The 20,569-nt window shown below is 42.6% G+C and overlaps 1 protein-coding gene across 5 annotated transcripts in view; it reads left to right on the forward strand.

Annotated features, from left to right (window-relative positions):
* LOC130196273 (FK506-binding protein 5-like) overlaps nt 1-20,569 on the forward strand; it is a 39,646-nt gene that overhangs the window by 10,451 nt on the left and 8,626 nt on the right. For 2 of the 5 annotated variants that reach the window (XM_056418244.1, XM_056418245.1), the window contains exons 2-10: nt 16,309-16,445; nt 17,079-17,264; nt 18,199-18,370; nt 18,511-18,690; nt 18,811-18,933; nt 19,075-19,208; nt 19,307-19,337; nt 19,813-19,918; nt 20,408-20,501. In XM_056418244.1, the coding sequence (XP_056274219.1) occupies nt 16,311-16,445; nt 17,079-17,264; nt 18,199-18,370; nt 18,511-18,690; nt 18,811-18,933; nt 19,075-19,208; nt 19,307-19,337; nt 19,813-19,918; nt 20,408-20,501 (1,161 nt within the window). In that variant the 5' untranslated portion in view covers nt 16,309-16,310. Of the gene's footprint in view, nt 1-15,502; nt 16,446-17,078; nt 17,265-18,198; nt 18,371-18,510; nt 18,691-18,810; nt 18,934-19,074; nt 19,209-19,306; nt 19,338-19,812; nt 19,919-20,407; nt 20,502-20,569 lie in introns of those variants that run through there. The other 3 variants (XM_056418241.1, XM_056418243.1, XM_056418242.1) reach the window with 3 other exon arrangements.

Genomic DNA, 20,569 nt, shown 5'->3' on the forward strand with positions numbered 1-20,569 from the left:
ATAATGATTCCTCATAAACCGTTGTCAGGATGGGAGCCAATTTATCGACATAGTTTTTATAATATTCGGCGGGAAAGCCATCTAGCCCAGGTGATTTTCCAGGCTTCATGAGAGCGATAGCAGACTTGACCTCTTCTACTGTTATGGGGCTGTCCAAACAGTTTTTCTGATCCATAGATATCTCTGAGAGGTTTATTTTAGAGAAGAATGTCTCATAATCATCCACTTCTGGATCAGCCTCCGATTTATAGAGTTCACTATAAAAACTTGCAAATATCCTATTGATTTCCTTTGTATTTGTCATCAGTTTCCCCATTTCATTTTTAACCGCTGGTATAGCATAACTTGCCTCCTTTTGTTCGAGTTGTCTGGCTAATAATTTCCCAGATTTTTCACCACTCATAGAAATTACTTTTTAGCCTAAATAGGGCATACTGTGCTATTTTATTATATATTTCATTTAATTTAAATTTGAGGTCACACCATTGTTAAAGCAGTAAATCAGTGTGACTTGTGGACAGGTTTTTTTCTAAATCTTTGAGTTGAGATTCTAGATCACTTAAAATTTTAACTTGCTCTCTTTTTTTCCTACTGGAATAAGCTATCATTTCCCCCCTTATATAAGCTTTGGAGGCCTCCCATACTGTTCCAACTTTATCTGTTGAACCAGTGTTCCACAGAAAGAAATTGTCAAGTTCCTCTATCATTAAATTGCGAAATCCTGGATCCTGGAAAAGAGATATGTTCATCCTCCATCGGTTTTTCCTTACTCGGTCTGGTTCCATTACTAATTCTAGCTGGACTGCTGCATGATTGGTCAATGCTATGGTTCCTATAGAGCAGTCTGAGACACTTTCAACCAGATCCTTGCTTATCAAAAAATAATCAATCCTGGAATGAGACTTGTGTCTATGAGAGTAGAAGGTATATTCCCTTTCTCTTGGGTTGACAAGCCTCCATATATCTGTCAGTCCGAGATCCTTCATCAGGAATTAAATTGCCAGTCTGTTTTTTGGCAAATTAAATAAAGGAGTTGTTTTGTCTAAAGCCCCATCCAAAACTTGATTAAAATCTCCAGCTATGATTGTGTGCCCATCAACTATGTTCCCCACTGATTTATTGACTTCATGAAAAAATTCTGGGTCTTCAACATTCGGGGCATATATATTACATAGATTTATTTTGATTCCATCAATTTTTGCTTCCAAACATATCATTCTTCCTTCCATATCCTTTTCTTCTCTTAACAATTGGAAATTCAGTTTTTTGTGTACCAAAATAGCCACTCCATGTTTTTGACCAGAGTATGAACTATAGTATGCCTGGCCAACCCAGTCTCGCCTCAATTTAGCTGCCTCTGAATCGATCAAGTGAGTCTCTTGTATAAAAGCCACATCGGCTTGTTGGGATTTTAGATATAATAAGCATTTTTTCCTTTTTATGGGATTTTTTAGCCCATTTACGTTCCAGGACACTATTTTCAGACCTCTAGCCATAGATTAACGTATGGTTTTACACTTTCCATATTGAGATGATGGCTGACACATGAGAGCAGTAAGCAAAAAGGACAAAACAAAAACAAAAAAAGTGGTGCCACCCAGCTGCATATCAAAACCCACATAAACAATAACACATAACAAAAAACAACCACACATAACACAACCTTATTCCCACACCCTCTCCCACTCTCACTCGGAAGAGATCCACCACCAAAATGGACCATGGGGCACCTTGAAGAGGTCACCATCAGGAATCCCCACCCCCAACCCCCTTACTTTGTTTTGGTTCTTAGCTTCCTTGTGTACTGTTCATTCCCGCATAGCCTGTTGACAGCACTTCACTTCAGCAGTATTTTAACAACCCGTCTATGAAGCTTAAGATTTGAAAGAAGGAAACAAATATAGTATGCTCCTCCCCAACTTCAAACCCAAGTGAGGAGTCACTGCCCTGTATCCAGTAAGAGTGCGCACACTCATATACTCACTGTGATAAGGGCTTGTCCTGGACTGTAGCGAAAATAATCCAATACCTTATCTCCTGCGGCTCGTCAGCACGCTGCCGTCCTGTCAGACAGGTGTTCTTTAATTCCGCTTTTCCATCTCTTCCTTGTCCAGAAAGTCCATTGCTTCTCGGTGATCTGCGAACTTCATTCTTTTCCCCCTCCATGAAAAGCGCAGCTCCGCTGGGTAAGCGAGAGTGAAGCGCACATCCAGCTGGTGTAGCCGGCTTCTCACTTCGTTGAACTTTCTTCTCTTCTCCGCCGTCTCCTTGGTCATGTCGGGGAAGAAAGACAGCTTACAGCCTTCCCAGATGATATCCTTCTTGCTTCTATACTTCTCCCTCGCAGCGGCCAACACTCGCTCCCGCTCCAGAAAGCTCAGAAATCTAATAATTATCGGCCTGGGTGGCCGACCTTCCTCGGGCATTGGGACCGGTGTTCGGTGCACTCGTTGCAGTTGCGCTCCGTCCAGTTCGACCCCCAGAGCCTCCGAGATGATTTTCCTCAAACATTCTGATGGCTTACCGCTGTCGAGCTTCTCCCTAAGGCCGATGAGCCGTAGATTCTGGCGCCTGTCTCTATTAGCGGCATCTTCGACCGCCCGATGTAGTTCATCGCACTTTTTAGCGCTTCTCTCTGCGGTTTGGGAAAGCTGCTGGTTGTCAATTCAATTCAGTTTATTTGTAAAGCCCAATTTCACAAATTACAAATTTGTCTCGGAGTGCTTTACAATCTGTACACATAGACATCCCTGCCCCAAAACCTCGCATCGGACCAGGAAAAACTCCCAAATAACCCTTCAGGGGGGAAAAAAGGGAAGAAACCTTCAGGAGAGCAACAGAGGAGGATCCCTCTCCAGGATGGACAGGTGCAATAGATGTAATGTGTACAGAAGGACAGATTTAGAGTTAAAATACATTCAATGAATGTGACAGTGTATGAATAGTTCATAGTAGGCATATTCCACGATGGAGACCTCCGCGATCCATCAGGCAGATGGCGGTAGAGAGGAGGAGTGGGCGGAGTCTCAACAGTGGGCGGAGTCTCAACAGGACAGTGGCGTAGTCAGGAGCAGGAATTCCACGACCCAGACCTCGATGATCCATCATGCAGATATGATCTATGCCGTCTCATAGGGTCCGATGACCCCATGAGACGTGAAGTCAAAAGGACTCCGGGGAGAAAGTAGAGTTAGTAACGTGTGATTGAGAGTTGAATATTCATCCTTAAGGAGAGAAAAAAGAGGAGATAGGTACTCAGTGCATCCTAAAACGTCCCCCGGCAGCTATAAGCCTATAGCAGCATATCAAGGGGCTGGATCAGGTGAACCTGATTCAGCCCTAACTATAAGCTCTGTCAAAGAGGAAAGTCTTAAGTCGACTCTTAAATGAGGTGACTGTGTCTGCCTCCCGGACTGAAGGTGGAAGCTGGTTCCATAGAAGAGCAGCTTGACAACTAAAGGCTCTGGCTCCCATTCTACTTTTTAAGACTCTAGGAACTACAAGTAGTCCCGCATTTAGTGAGCGTAGCTCTCTAGTGGGGCAATATGGTACTACAAGCTCCTTAACCCTCTGAAAACGAAGCACGCTACAGTGCGTTTTGACAGCTTTACATTTTTAAAATCTGTATATCTCCGCGACAATACGTCGCCGAGATACGTTTAAAATACTGGATGAATCCGGAGGATTTCCTCTTCCGTTCATTTATCTACCGTAAGCTCCTCTGCGATTCAGAGAACTAGAATGGGCACTCGGTAGAGTGCATACCTTCGCATATCACAAGATTGGGCATTGAATTATGAACATTTTGGCATTAGTTGCATGCCAATTGGACAAAAATGTATCGTGCTATGATAAAAAAAGAGTTTGACCTTTCCATGACCTTGACATTGACCTTTGACCCAATTGATCCCAAAATCTAATCAAATGGTCCCCGGATAATAACCAATCATCCCACCAAATTTCATGCGATTCAAGAACATTTTGACCTGTTCATGACCTTTGACCCGATCGATCCCAAAATCTAATCAACTGGTCCCCGGATAATAAACAATCATCCCACCAAATTTCATGCGATTCGGTTCAATACTTTTTGAGTTTTGCGAATAACACGCATACAAATAAATAAATACACGGCGATCAAAACATAACCTTCCGGCATTTTCAATGCGAAGGTAAAGATAGGGGGACGAACGTGTCGGGTGACGCGGCACCGAGTACTGTGATTTGCCAATGCGGTTGTCCGTCAACATTTTGCGGAGAAGAACAACCAATGAAAACCTAAGAAATCACAAGGACCTGCCCACCTCCCAGGTGAAGCTCATTTAGCAGTCTGTCAGTCAGAGAAGCCAGAGAACACCGCGCGAACAGACTTCACAACAAGGAAGCAGCTGCAGCGACTTTGTCGAGCAGCGCGGAGCCTCAGAGGAGCTGCAGAGCCACGAGGAGGAACACACAGCCAGAAGAGATCCACTTGGACCGGGTAAGTGTCTTCACTAAACTTTACGTGTCCCTTGCGTATCTGTTACGTGTCCGTTTTACCGTGTCTGTTACAGTGTCCCGTCACGGTGCCCGTTACGTGCTCGCGGTGCTGACCAGTATTATATTTTACAGAGAGGATTCACCAGCGCCTGCAGCGCACCCTGCAGCCCCACCTGCAGCTCTACCTGCCCGGCCAGTAAAGAGGTTTCGTGCCCCGGAGGACCATGACACGATGACATGATGCCATTATAGTGAAGCCATATTGTAAATATTCTGTATCAATATTTGTGTTCTGTTTTCTATTTCTCAACATGAATATTATGGAGAATATGTTTACTTTTTCTAATGTATAATACATTTATTTGAAGAAGAAAAAATGTAATGTCATTTTTTATTTGCACGTTCATGAAACTGTATCTGCAGTATGAAGTCATTTCTCAGTCCCATCTTTATCATATTGGTGAATGTGTGATAGACCACATCATTTCTACTCAAAAAACGGTCGTTCAAAATTTGTTTTTTGACATTTATTTACATGTATCTAGCATTGTTTTCAGATATTTCACTGCCTTTGGTAAACTAATTTTAAACACCTAAACAGTTGGTCCACATGAGTAAAGGTGTGTTTTCAGAAGAGATGTGAAGAATTTTGAGAAATCGAACTTACATTTTCAGCTTTAGGGCCATATCTTTTCTTTCCACTTGTACCTGAGGACAATTGTGCCTCATAATATAGAGAGCTGAGATTGTTCTGGAATTGTTGATGTATAACACATGGGTATGTGTCATATGCAAAAGCCTTTTAAAGGTGAATTTAATTTTGTTTTTAAAATCGAGAACATGACCCCAGACTCCAGAGGGTTAAGATATGATGGTGCATCACCAATCAAGGCTTTGTAGGTTAAGAGAAGAATTTTAAAAGTGATTCTTGATTTTATGGGTAGCTAGTGCAGGAGTGATGTGATCTCTTTTCTTAGTTTTAGTGAGAACACGAGCTGCAGCATTCTGGATCAACTGGAGGGACCTAAGAGACTTATTAGAGCAGCCTGATAATAAGGAGTTGCAGTAATCCAGTCTCGAAGTAACGAACGCGTGAACCAATTTTTCTGCATCTTTTTGAGACAAGATGTGCCTGATTTTTGAAATATTACGTAGATGAAAGAATGCAGTCCTTGAGATTTGCTCCAGCTGAGAGATTCTCTGTTCAGCTTCATCCAGGCGACGTGTTATTCCGCCTATGTCGGATCTCAGGCCCACGTTGGTCTCTTTAATCTCCGCCATATCTGCTTTAGCCAGGGACTGTTGCATAGCTGACAGTACGTTTCCCTCATTGCTCATGCCCTCCGTGTTTGCAAGCTTAGCATTAGCACCACCCGCACCGGCGTTTTATTTGGACGCTCTCGTTGTCATATTGCCTAAGTCACCGATTCTCTCTGCTCCAACACTTTTTATCTATCACTTTAACCCTTGTGTTGCCTTAGGGTCATTTTGACCCGAATCAATATTACACCCACCCCCCCCCCCCCCGCCTTTGGGTCATTTTGACCCGATTCAATGTTTCACCCTCCTGTTACCTTTATATTTACTAACATATTTTACCCTTTGGGTTCAATTTGAAAATTATTAAATTAAAAATTATTAGAATTAATATTGTTTTCAAAGTTTAAGTGTGAGGCACTTTATGTTTGTTTGTTGACTACCGAAAGAACACCAACATTGAATGGGGTCAAATTAATCCTAAGGCGGGGGGAGGGTGTAATATTGATTCGGGTCAAAATGACCCTAAGGCAACACAAGGGTTAAGATGTAACAGCACCTTCACGCAACTTCGTTCGCGAATGTGGGGTATTTAGGTGGGTTTATTCAAAATCCACACAGTAATATCTCATGAAAATAATCATGGGCCTAGCAGAGGTCACCACTAACAAGACTGCAGTGTAATTTTTTTTCAAGAAAGTTACAGATTTGCTTAAAATAAAATTCAAATATTGGCATAATATTAATAAAATTTATTTTTTGCTAATTTTAAATTGAATTCATTCAAAATCCGCACAGTAATATCTCATGAAAATAATCATGGGCGTAGCTGAGGTCACCAATAACAAGACTTCAGTGTAATTTTCTTCAAGAAAGTTACGGATTTGCTTAAAATAAAATTCAAATATTGGAAATATATTACTATTATTTTCTTTATGAAGTGCTTTCATTGAGAAATCAAACGTCAGAATGTCTTGATTATCTCTGGATGACACATTGAGGTACTCTACCATGAATCAGAAGTGAAAATATTTTATAACTACGCACCATTTTGTTCTAAATCTATTCTGAAATTAGACACATTTGCGCATGAATGTGATTTTCTTTATCTTTTATTTTGAAATTCTAAATCAGAATATCCCAATATTGGAATAATTACTTTCTTTCATTTAATGTATTCATCATTCATACCATTCATGATTTTTCATCTCTTAATTTAGTTTAATCTATCACTATATCTGTATTTAAAGGCGAGTTTCGTCATATCACGTTCACCGGAAGTTCGCTCTTATTTTGAAAACAGTTTTCACACACTCGCACCATAATGCCTGGTATATACGTGGACTGAAAAAAATCGTGCGGGCTGGCTTGACTGTTTTTCGAAGTGGCGGCTGGCTTGACCGCAGTTTTGAAGTAACCTGGTCCAGACGTGTTGTATATACACGATTAGTGGTGAGTTTGCGTTTCTGGAAATGTAGAAAAGTTCATTTTTTAAAATCGATTTTTACTTTCTGTGTTGTCGGGACTTTGCAGGGTGCCAGCTGAGAGCGCACACGCCCCCCGTCCCAGTGCTACTGAGACTTTAGGAACTCTCTGTAGGCTACCCGTTTCTTCTTTTTTTATTTACTTTCGTGCTATTTTAGATAGTTCGGGACTATCCAGTCAGTAGTTTTCTTAAAGATGTGCTTCAGGTGTTATGGTGCGTTAACGAGATGAAGAAAAAAAGAAAAGTGCGCACTCGGCAACGCCACTTTGTTTTTCACCCGCAGCAGCATTACAAGCCTGCATTGAATGCTTGCATATTTTTTGCATATTTTTTCATAGAAGAAGAATGACCTTGTGTTCTTGGAACACCGTATGCCAACAGTTGGTGTATTTTTTTTGTGGGGGGTGGAGGGGGGCAGGGGCGTTAAAAATGCCCTCAAAGCTTTATTTTATTTTCGTGGTTCTCACTAGAAAAGTGTCAGTTGTAACTCCAAAGCTGCACGCAGGGTGTTAAAGACCCAACCAGGTTAATGGTCAAATGGGTCCTTTAATTGTGGATTCCTCCATTGTGAAGGCCGGATGCAGAGAGTTGTATGTTGTAAGTCAGGAAAACAAAAGTTACAAGAGCTCAAAACTGGCAGTTAAACATTCACATCATGATCCTACGCATCTTCTCAACCCTTACTCTATGTGCACCCCCTCCTCCACCTTTAAGAAAGAAATGAAGGCCTCAACCTCCTCTTTCTTATCTCATTCGCTCCAGTGGTCCTCTCCTTAAACCCAATGAGGTGTCTTGTATTTGCACATCTCTCCCGAAGCAGGACACCGTTTTATTCAATTCAGTTCAGTTTATTTTATTTCGCCCAATATCACAAATTTGCCTCAGAGGGCTTGACAATCTGTACACATAGACATCCCTGTCCTAGGATCCACATTGGGTCCTGGGACAGGGATGAATCAGGAAAAACTCCCCCAAAAATAGAAAAACCCTTTCACGGGGAAAAAAGGGAAGAAACCTTCAGGAGAGCAACAGAGGATTAGGGTTGGGTACCGGAAACCGGTGCCAATGTGGTACCGGTTCCAATTCAACCGGTATTACCCGGACCGAAACGCAACGCACATTTCGGTGCTTCTTTCCGGTGCCTGAGCCGATTGAAATTGAAAAAAACTATTGTTGTGAACTTCTCTGGTGACTCCGCCCTGTCAGCAGGTTACGAGCCTCTCATATTTAAGTTTGACAGCGGAGGCATGCGCCGTGTGTGACTGCGTGAACCCGTGTCGAGCACACCAGCGTTAGGCCGTCACCGGTCCCCCTGAACACGTGGAGACCGATGATGACGAGCAGCCTTAACTCAGATTAGTACCGTATCGTTGATTGCAAGTCTTGCATTCATAAAAGTAGCCCAAGAAATAATAAATTAGCCATTATAACCATGTTTAAACTAGCTCGTAGCTAGCGCTAGCTACGAGCTACGAGCGTGACAGTGTGCTAGCAGATGTGTGGATGTACAGCGATCCCGGCTGGTTTCCCAGTGTTACCGGGAATATAATGACGGAGGAATAAAGACCGTGGGGCATCACTTTGTTTGTGTAACTCTCGCTGTCGGAAGCAAAACTTTATTTGTCACATGTCATCTTCAGTACCTCTGATCAGGGTTTTTCCTGGGTCAAAATGGGTCTTCGGTGCTCCCCAAAAAAATGTTGGCGCACTGCGCGCGCACGGTCTGTGTTACCATGTCACCGTAATTAGCAGATATCTATGGATTTTTTTTTCTTCCCATAAATAATGGAGGCAATACTTGAGAAAATCATTTTGCTTCCACTTTAGATTAAAATAGATAGGCTAATAGATTGACAATTAGAGATGCACCGATCATGTTTTTTGGTGCCGATCACTGAAATCAGTATCTGCCGATCCGATAATACCGATCACGGTGACGATTGAAGCATTCTATTTATTGTGTAACATTATTGCCTAGGACTATAAGGCAATACATAAATAAAGCACCTCAAACATTAAAGAAATTACCGATTTCTTTAAACATTTAGGACTTTTACTTTGAAAAATGTCCTAATTGATACATTATAATTGTTTGATTGCTATTGTAGGGGATTTCAGATATGTATGGAACACATCTGCATCATTCATTTCCTGGAACTCTTGGGGAAATCTATATACAGGACTTTTTTTAACATACAAAAGTCAGACTTATTTTTATAAACTCTTCCTTGGTACAGTAAAACTGTTTTAATTAGTGCTGTGAAAAATAACGCGTTAACTCAGTTAATTAAATTACAGGATTAATTAGTTTTTGTTTTTTTGCGCATTTAACGCATGCGCAGAATGAGCTTCCAATCCGTCTGTTGTTGGTCGTCTCGAACCAGCAGCATGTCATTCTGTCTCTACGTGTCGCGTAAACACAACTCCGATCTCCGTCTCGCGCTGCAGAGCTCGGATGCCGGCGTGTGCAGAGCTCCGCACTGATGAGCAAGTTATGTGCCCCCCTGTGTATAAATGCAGGGCTCTCAAGTGTCACGCATTGAGCGTGACATTGAGCGTGAGACTCACGCATTTCCCCCCTCCCCGTCAACAACTCTTCTCGGAGCTCTTGCCTGTCTTGAGAGCCCTGTAAGTGTATATATGTGATTAATCATGATTAATCCACAGAAACCTGTGATTAGCCTGATTAACATTTTTAATCGTTTCATAGCCCTAGTTTTAATGTTGGCGTAATTCAAGCTAAATCTCAGAAACGATCTATAAAGATACAAAATCAGTTCATTGTTTACTTTTATATGTTAGTGTATGATTTGTCGACATCTTATTTTGAAAAACGGATGTGGTTTCACGTGGTTCTTTCCGCTAGCTTTGCAAAACCGGATGTTGTGTTACGTGAATCCTTCCGCTAACTTTATCATGAGTCCTTTTGACTTCACGTCTCATGGGGTCATCGGACCCCATGAGACGACATAGATCCTATCTGCCTGATGGATCATCGAGGTCTGGGTCGTGGAATTCCTGCTACTGACTACGCCACTATCCTGTTGAGACTCCGCCCACTCCTCCCCACCGCCATCTGCCTGATGGATCGTGGAGGTCTCCATCGTGGAATAGATAGATAGATAGATAGATATATACTTTATTAATCCCCAAGGGGAAATTTGTCGAGCCAGTAGCAGCAACACACAAGAATAAAAAACACAAAATATAAGAAGGGTTAGGGTGATCTGGCAAGAGGTGAACTGTTGTAGAGCCTCATAGCCGTCGGCAGGAATGTTCTCCTGTATCTGTCCTTGTGGCAGCGGAGCGTGAGGAGACGAGTATGCCTACTATGAACTATTCATACACTCTGTCATATTCATTGAATGTATTTTAACTCTAAATCTGTCCTTCTGTACACATTACATCTATTGCACCTGTCCATCCTGGAGAGGGATCCTCCTCTGTTGCTCTCCTGAAGGTTTCTTCCCTTTTTTTCCCTCTGAAGGGTTATTTGGGAGTTTTTCCTGGTCCGATGCGAGGTTTTGGGGCAGGGATGTCTATGTGTACAGATTGTAAAGCACTCCGAGACTAATTTGTAATTTGTGAAATTGGGCTATACAAATAAACTGAATTGAATTGAATCAAAACCCTCGCGCGCTCCCGATCGAAAGCGTTTACCGTCAACATCAGTCTATAGGGGCTCAGACATGTGAGTGTCGGCTGAGTTGACCCAGTGATTCAACTCGGGGGACAGGGACGCCGCTCGGTGCGTGAGGATCCCCTCGTGGACCTCTGCACTCTGCCGGCCCTCGAGGGGCGCATTGTCTCCGTTGCGATGTGCCGCGATTGAAACGTCTGATAGTTCTCGCAGATTTTATGTCATCTGATCGGCCACGTTTGATCGGCCGTTTTGAGAACGCCGATCAAAACCGATAATGGGAATATCGGCCGATATGGATCGGCGCCGATCAGATCGGTGCATCCCTATTGACAATAGTCCAGGTGTATTCGTGCATGTCGGGCTGTTGAGTGAGTGATCAGCAGCTGGTCGCTCTGTCCATTCGCGCACCTCACAGTTGCGTATTGATCAGACAAGAAGACACGCTTATCAACTCTATTACTATTGATCAAAACAGAACGAGGGTTCGGCTGTAGCCTACTTGAAACATACTATTAAGAACATATTCGCTGACATACATGTGATGAACAGTTTTTTTTTTTTTTTTTTCCCATCGCAGACTTTTTTTTGCCTAAGGCACTCGGGATTTGTCATAGGCGTTCGGGAAAACGGCTTAGGCGCGCGCCCAAATGTTCTCTATGCAGGAAAAACCCTGCTGATTGGTTGTTCTCTTTGCCCATCAAAACAGTGACAGGATTAACCCTATAAGGTCTGCACATGACAATACATATCACATCATATAATGGAAAACATATATTGTGTCTGTTAACAGTCTGATATCCGTTGTTTGTCAGTGCTCCATGATAACGGCTTCTACAGGGAATATGGCCAAAGAGGTTTTTAATGTCCTCATTGTGCGTTTAAAAAAAAAGTATCGGTTCAGGCACCGTTATCGTTTTAAAAGTACCGGTTTAGCACCGGTATCAGAAAAAACCCAAACGATACCCATCCCTACAGAGGATGGACATCCCTCTCCAGGATGGACAGAAGCAATAGATGTCATGTGTACAGAAGGAATCATTACAGATGACAGAGTGTATGAATAGTTAGTAGAAGGCATGGACCACGATCCAGACCTTCATGATCCATCAGTCAGATGGAGGTAGAGAGGAGGAGTGGGCGGGGCATCAGCAGCGCCATGGCATCAGACCCAGCCAGGTCCAATGGACCCTATGAGACGTGAAGTCAAAAGGACTCCGGGGAGGAAGCAGAATTAGTAATGTGCAATGGAGAGATGAAAATTCATCCATAAGGAGAGAGAGAAGAGGAGATAGGTGCTCAGTGTATACTAAAACGTCCCCCAGCAGCCTATAAGCCTATAGCAGCATAACAGCAGCTGGAACAGGTGAACCCGATTCAGCTCAAACTATAGGCACTATCAAAGAGGAAAGTCTTAAGTCTACTCTTATATGAGGTAACTGTATCTGCCTCCTGGACTGAAGGTGGAAGCTGGTTCCATAAAAGAGGAGCTTGATAACTAAAGGCTCTGGCTCCAATTCTACTTTTTAAGACTATAAGATATACAAGTAGCCCCGCATTTAGTGAGTGCAGCTCTCTAGTGGTGCAATATGGTACTACAAGCTCCTTTAAGATATGATGGAGCATCACCAGTCAAGGCTTTGTAGGTGAGGAGAAGAATTTTAAATGTGATTCTTGATTTTATGGAGAGCCAATGCAGAGCAGCTAATACAAGAGTCATGTGATCTATTTTCTTAGTTGCAGTGAGTCCACGAGCTGCAGCATTCTTATGTCACACTGTGTGAGCAATGCCGTAAGCAAGAATTGGACTTGATTTTGGTAGAATAAGAAAAGAAAGGATAACTTATTCCAAGATAAAGACATCGAAATACTGTTCTGGTATAGGCTTATTAAGTGTCTCCTGATTTTAATTTTTTTAAGAACCTTTATCGCCTTTTATAAATGTAATTATATTTTATTTATATAAGGGTGTCTTTGCAACCACCAAAGACAGTTTTTACGACCCGAAAGTTTTTTTTATCTGTCAACGCACACAGGTGTATTTTTGTGGTTTTCTCGACTCCCTGGCCCGAGGGGAACTCTTGTCCTGCTTTTTCTTTTCACCAGAGTCATGCATGCATTCAAACGTTCCATAGATGCCCCAGGTGTTTTCTTTGTCTTTTATGATTATATTTATATCCTAATGCCAAAATCCTGGCTGCGATTGTCATCGATAAAACTGAAGAACCTGCCTAACAGCATTCTCAAAGCAGCTCTTCATACAGGTTCTTGTTTTTCCATTGACATTGGAACCTGGCGCTCAGTGTGCATTTTTAAAAGCGTACTGAGCAGCAAACTGTCTGTACCGCATTGTGGTTCACAGTGGCTTATGGGCGGAGCTGTGGTCCACTGCCCCGAGGGAGGGTTTAGCTCCGACACGCATGAACACAAACTAGACTGTATGCCTGGCTTGTGATGCTCATGACAGCGTGAGAGATGGGGAAACAGAAAGGCAAGCATGGCGTGTCAAGCGCCCGGGGATGGATGCTGTATCTGACTGTCGCCAGGCAGAAGGGTAAAAACCTTCTTAACCCTTGTGTTGCCTTAGGGTCATTTTGACCCGAATCAATATTACACCCTCCCCCCGCCTTTGGGTCATTTTGACCCGATTCAATGTTTCACCCTCCTGTTACCTTTATATTTACTAACATATTTTACCCTTTGGGTTCAATTTGACGCCAGCAATAAAAACCTCCAGAAAATTATTAGAATTAATATTGTTTTCCAAGTTTAAGTGTGAGGCACTTTATGTTTGTTTGTTGACTACCGAAAGAACACCGACATTAAACATTGAATGGGGTCAAATTAATCCTAAAGGGGGGGGAGGGTGTAATATTGATTCGGGTCAAAATGACCCTAAGGCAACACAAGGGTTAAGAAACCCCAGAAGGAACATCACGCAGAGTCCCTGCAGTGTCCTTTTTTATAATTATTTTTAACCTAAACACAAAACAGCTTGACTGTGTGTTTCTGTTTGTACATGAATGTCACATTGGCACGAAGGAGGAGAGTGACAGAGATCAATGGGTGTGTTTGTGCGGGACAGTAGTGCAAAAAGAAAACCACTCTATCAGATTATCCCTCAGGGCTGTTTTTGACGTTGTTGGCCTACTGCAGGCATTTAAGTCGTTGTTCTCCCCCCCCCTTCAGAAAGTGGTCTTTCAGGTGGTAGCTGTCTCATCAAGTCTTTATCACTGATTAGCGCGTGAGCCGTGTTAATGCATGTTGTGTGTGTGCATATTATTTCCAATTTTCTTTGCAAGGCTAGAAGTTTGGTTTTCGGACAAAAAATTGAATACAAACGATACAAATTCCTTTCTATCGTGCAAAAAACACAAAGCATGTTTTATGACCATGAATGCGCGTCCGACAGACAGCTGTTGAAGCCTTGTGAACTCTTATTTGACTCTTCATTCCAACCGGCTCCACCCTGCAGCCCCTGAAGGTGTCGGTTGTAAACCCTGTTTGCTCCCTACTCCAACTTCCTGCTAGTTTGACATAATCCTACACTACTCTGCAGTAATAGATGCAATATATTTTTATAGGTTGTGGTTCAGTGTTTGTTTGCCTCTATCAAAGTATTTATTGAAGCATGCAGGGGTTTTCCTGGGTCAAAATGGGTCTTCGGTTTTTTGTTACCATATCACCGTAATTAGCAGACATCTATGTATTTTTTTTTTATCAGACAAGAAGACACGCTTATCAACTCGATTACTATTGATCAAAACAGAACGAGGGTTCGGCTGTAGCCTACTTGAAACATACTATTGAGAACATATTCGCTGACATGCACGTGATGAACAGTTTTTTTTGTTGTTTTTTTTTCATCGCAGACTTTTTTTTGCCTTAAGGTGCGTTCACACCAAAAGCAAAACTATTTTTCGCGTCGCCCAAAACGGCTTTGACATCACGGATTTCGTGAGTTTTTTTTTTTTTTAGGAGCATGTCGGGGAGAAATTCTCGCAAGAACTCAAATAAATGCCCCGTCGAATATTAAAACACATTTAGGGGAAGTTGACGACAGAGAGAGAAACTTTTATTCTTAAATACTGATGAATGAAAAAAGTGGCTCCAGCAGAAAGGGCACTTTACTCATCCAGGGCAAAAGGGCTGGTGCTTGAGCACCACTAGGGCACTATCTGTGCACGTGCCTGCATATTAGCCATGTTAGCTTCAGGAGCTCACTCATTGTCAGTGAATATTCATCAATCAAAACAGCTCTGCATGTGTACAGAAAATAGCAAGGAGAAAATAAAGTTGGCTTCTGATCTGAACTTAAGCAAATGTTGTGAAGTAACTGTCACAGTTTATTCGTCTCACAAGAGATTACTGAGGATGAACTGGGATTTGATCAGGTTACCACCGCCATGTGTTAATTCAAGTCTGTCCTACTTAGAAACTGAAGTCAAACTATCAGTTTTGGGTTTATCCAGTTCAGTTGTTTTTTTTCTTCTCATTTATTTATATTTTGGCACTGCAATCATTTCTGCAAACAAGGATTTCATTTAATAATAAAAGTAAGTTAAATGGCAATATAAAAAGTATCAAAGTTTGCGATTTAATGATAATAATAATGACAAAGAAAACAATTCATAGTTTATTTCTAAACAATTCAAAGTATTTTTAAACAATTCGAAGTGAATTTTTTATAAAATTAAAATCTGTAAACAAATGTTGGTATTGTGACAGTTGTGGAAAACCCCATCTGACAGTTTAGACCGAGCATTTCTAGAAAAGGGCTGCATATCATCTGGACCAAAATGTGCAAATGATTGATTAAATATGAATAAATTAACAACATATAGAAGCACTTATTAAAGGGAGCTTTATTTGAGAGTGTTGCCCTACCATTGAGTGAACGGGACTCTTCAATGTCGGACACTAACTGGAACATGTACAGGTGTAAATGCTCTTCTCTCCACTCCACTTAATTTTACAATATGCCACTAAAAAAAAAAACGTTTTCTCCAAAATAGTTCCTTCACATAATTACTTAGAACAGTCGGTGATTTGTGTCATTCTTCAGCACCACGGACAGCACCATTCTCACACACACGCGCACACACACTCTAACCCCCCCCCCCCCCAGAAATACCCAAACATTGTCCCCAATTCTAGACAAATACGTTATGCAGGGCTGGCGAGGCCATCTCCCCCTGTTTGAGTGATGTTGATTAAGAAATAATAATAAAAACTCCCCCTGTTTGTTGGTCTTTAGTGGGGATTTGTTGACTGTTACAAAACAATGGAAAAACCGAAGCCATACCCTAAAAAAATATAATGGAGCCAAATGTGTACTCTTTAAAGTGTGATGTAATATAGAAAGGGAAGAGCTGTACAACGTTCCCTGCTTGAGTGACGTTTAAGAGATCATTTAAGAACTTCATGCTCTCCGTGTGTTGTGTAGGAATGAAGTTCCCCGTGGACCTCCTGGCTAACGTCAGCCAGGCCGAGCTGGAGCGGTTGGCCGACAACTACATGGACAACCTCCTCTACAGCAACCCCGATTGCCCCGACCACCTCACCCTCTCCGACTCCACCCAGGTAAAAAACACCACGCGCAGGTCCTGACTGGACCGGTGTGATGTCTTTCTAACCACACACATGCCAGGTCATTGCAATACAATTAAGTACATTGACGCAGTTACTGTACTTAAGTACGACATTGAGGTACTTGTACTTTACTCGAGTATTTCCCATTTTAAGCTTCTTTATACTTCTACAGCACTCCGTTTGTCAGACAGATTTAGTTCCTCGTTTCTTTGCCGATTTCATATGAACAGAAAATATAAGTTAGCTAATAAATTAGGATGTATTGTTCTAAATAAGGCTTTCCAGTCGTATCAAAGTCGTGGCATAGACACAGCTATTTGCTGCGTCTTTATCTCTCTCTCTCTCTCTCCGGGTGATGTCCCTTCACGGCAACACACACACAGATGCATAACGCTCAAACCATTCCAACATGTCATCAGCCAGATAAATAAATTAAAAGGGGGACGTTCAGCAGGTGCTATATCAAACTAGTCAGGAACATTATCAGGCACCACCTGCCCTCATAACTGACAGTGAGCTAATCAAATATCATGGAGACAAGAACGTCTTCTTCTGGTCCAGGATGAAAACAAAGTGCTTGATTTTTCTCATGAATGCGCCGTTGACCAGTCTGTCTGTCCTCAGGTCACCATAGACATTACCAGCGTGGGCTTCGTCCCTCTCTATGGATGCGGCGGCAAACAGAAGATGCTGGCCCTCTTCTCTCCCAGCGACCCGGTCACGGCTGTGGCCCTGTACCTGGTGAACCGCTGGTGGGCGGTGGACGACATTCTCAAGACGGCTGACCCGACTCGAGGTGGAGCTGTGGAGGTAATGAAGGGGATGTTTGTGGATCATATTTGAAGTACATGAAATTATGCAAGCTGCGCCATACATAGTTGAAGTTTCGCCCACATCCTCTACTGCCAACTAAACTCCGAAAAACATGGCGCACATTTGCACCAGGAGAGTTGAAAGAGGAGGTGCCTCACATCATTTTGCTTGCTGAAAGGCTCATCAACTGGCAATTTGTTAATTTGAGGCGTTTGCAGGGAGAGTCTGTCAGTCTACTTTATGAGTGGGAATGTCAAGCCTGAGATTTATTAAATAGATATTCATCAAAAGACCATAAACGGATGCTTTTCTATTCGGAAACGCTCTCCTGAACATCGTCCGCCATCCATTGGAGCAGGGGTGCTCAATACGTCGATCGCGGCGACCTGCCAGTCGATCGCGGCGTAGTATTGGTAGATCGCATGACATTTAAAAAAATGGGCCCGCCCCCCTGTCACTTTCTCTATAGCGTCACATTACAGCAGAAGCATGTCATTTCTGTCTCTAGGTGTCGCGTTAACAGTCCTCTGCCCGCCGTCTCGTGCGCCGCGGAGCTCCCGACACCGGTTTGCGCGCATCGGGACGGAGCAAAGAAAGTCACTAGCACCCCCCCCCCCCCGTCAACAACTCTTCTCGGCTCGCGCGCGGCAGGTGAGCACACTTACTACCCCCCCCCCCGTCGGTCGATCGCCTTGACTTGGTCACATAATAAGTAGCTCGCATGCTGAAAAAGTGTGAGCACCCCTGCATTGGAGTGTAACCCAAAGGTTATTTCGGGCCTTGTGTACCAAATATACCAGATGGTGTTCGGACCGGGTTGTCTTATTGTCGGTAGAAACTCCAGATCACCAACTGTATGTACACAAGCACTGGAAAGTGTTTCATTACATGTCCCCTTTGAAGAATAATAGTGTTCCTGGTTGTTACACAGGTGGAGACGATGGGAGAAAAAATAGTTTTATACATCCTCAATCGCGTCGTCTATCGAGCCAATGAGATGAGCCCCGAGGAGCTGCCCTTCCTCTGCCATGGAGAAAAAGATCACGCAAAAATAATCTGGAATGATGGAGAGGCTGTCGGCTTCTACTCAGTCAAACACTCAGGTAATTTCTGTGATGTTTAATGCATTAATCTATACGTATATTACCCGTACTTTCTGCAGCTCACTTGCATTGGTGCAATACCCGGGTTTAGTCCATGTGTTCATCATTTCTGACGATCTCGCTTTTTGTTTCTCTTGCAGGTAGCTTTTGGAGCTCTGTTTCAACCAGAAGCTATGAGCTCCCCGTGATGGACTCCATCTTTGTTCGCAAATGTCAGCGTGGAAAAGGCTTCGGCCTCCACATGCTGGAGGACTTCGTGCTCAGTTTCAAAGAGGACTGTCTGGGGTTGAGGTACCCCATATCAAAGTTCATGTATAAAGGTATACATTTCCACCTTATTAATATGTACAGTCTGAATCTACTTTCTTAGTCAGCTGGGTCTGTAAGATGCACTAATGGTACATTTCCGTCAGGCCAATAAACTCCTTTCTGTTCCCTAGTGTGTGAGAAATACCTGTGTCAGTACCCAGGAGACACAGACCTGCTGTGGGAGGTGCAGAGCATAGGTGGTCCCAGACAGAGGACCAATATCGCCAGGAAGATCCAGGACATGGACCAGAGTGGTACAAAAACAAAGAAGAGTATCCAAACTAGATAACGATTGTGTTTTGTTAAAATTGTCAAATGTTTCATTCTGTCAAAGAATATGCTGCGAATAATGTATTTTTTCTACTTATCTGAGCATGTCTGACCCTGTTCCTCAGCAGTATCCAGGAGTCTGACATTCACAGAGGAATCACTCGTGATCACTGAAAGGACGGAAAAGGATGTGACGATGGAGGCAATTGTCACTCAAATAACAAAAGCCGGCTCTATGAAGCGCACGGTTGAAATTGTGGTACGTTATTATTTCGTCCAATTTGAGAAAAGATGTACAAATAATTCTACACGCAAAAATATATACATATATATATCCCGGTCATTTTGATTTTGTAGGAGGAAGTGACGGTGCTGAGCGCTACAAAAGGTGAGCATCATTTTACATCTACGTTATAAACTTTACGCTAAAGCCCCTTTCACACTGCCTATTCTGCATCACTGCTCTGTATACAAAGTACAAACACAGAATAGAGGTGGTGGGGGGGAGTTGTTCCGCCATTAAGCTGGCAGCAGAGGTAGTAACGAAGCCAAAACAACAGCTGGACAGTCAGCAAAGCGGGACTATATGTACACACACACACACACACGTAAACACACACACACACAGTGCCAGAGCTATTGATAGGCATCACGCCTCCTTTGCCTCTGGAACGCCTGCATACTACCTTAAATCAAGACCTGGGGAAAGGGGCCGGGCCTCTTTTATATAGTTCATGATGGCGTAATGGGGGTCTTTACCTTTTTTTATGTCAGAATATTCGTGTGAAAAGGTCTTTGGATTGTATGTTAATGTTTGTATCGCTTCTTGTAATGATGCAATAACTTTGTAACAATAATAACAGTTTCAGATGCCGAAGTGCCCCTCACAGCACGGGGTAGGAGTAGTGGCGCAAAACGAAGGAAGTTGGGACAAAAGATTGGAGAGGATACGACAGAAAAAGTCATCAGGTCTGTAAGAATTAAACCCTGTCAATAGCGATGGGTGTCGTAAGGATTTTCTCTTTACAATAACAACCACAACTACAACACCGTGTATTTTCTGACAATAGAGCTCTTTCAAAGAATAGACAGAGTTGATGACATGTGGGACCACTGTTGTCATCATACAGTGCTGCAGGAATAAGTCCTAAAATAAGTATATACGTTGTTTAACTTATGTACCCCAAGAGTCCCCAGTTCAACATGTTAAATCAGCCGAACAGGCCGCCGTCAACTGCAAATTAAATAGTAGTCTATGGCTCTATGAATAATGAAGCATATTAGTTTGTGATTCTCATCAAAATACAGTGACAAATACAATAAAGTCGAAAGCAACAAAGTCATAAAAGCAACTCCTTTTGTGTAGATTATTTTTCACCAAGCTCCTCTGTATTGTGACACCATTACATTCTGACACTATTATCTTGATATTTATTGAGAGGTGTCTAATCTTTTTAGAATTGAGGATATTGAAGCAGAATCCCCCAATGAGGATCAAGTTTTTACCCCACAGAAGATAGAACTGCACGTCTCGGAATTGGTGAGGACTGAGGTGTGAAATGCAAATTCCTATTCACATGTGTGTCTACAGATCAGTACAGCAACTTGTTCATAATTCAA

The sequence above is a fragment of the Pseudoliparis swirei genome, chromosome 7 (genome assembly GCF_029220125.1).
Source record: "Pseudoliparis swirei isolate HS2019 ecotype Mariana Trench chromosome 7, NWPU_hadal_v1, whole genome shotgun sequence".
NCBI lineage: Eukaryota > Metazoa > Chordata > Actinopteri > Perciformes > Liparidae > Pseudoliparis > Pseudoliparis swirei.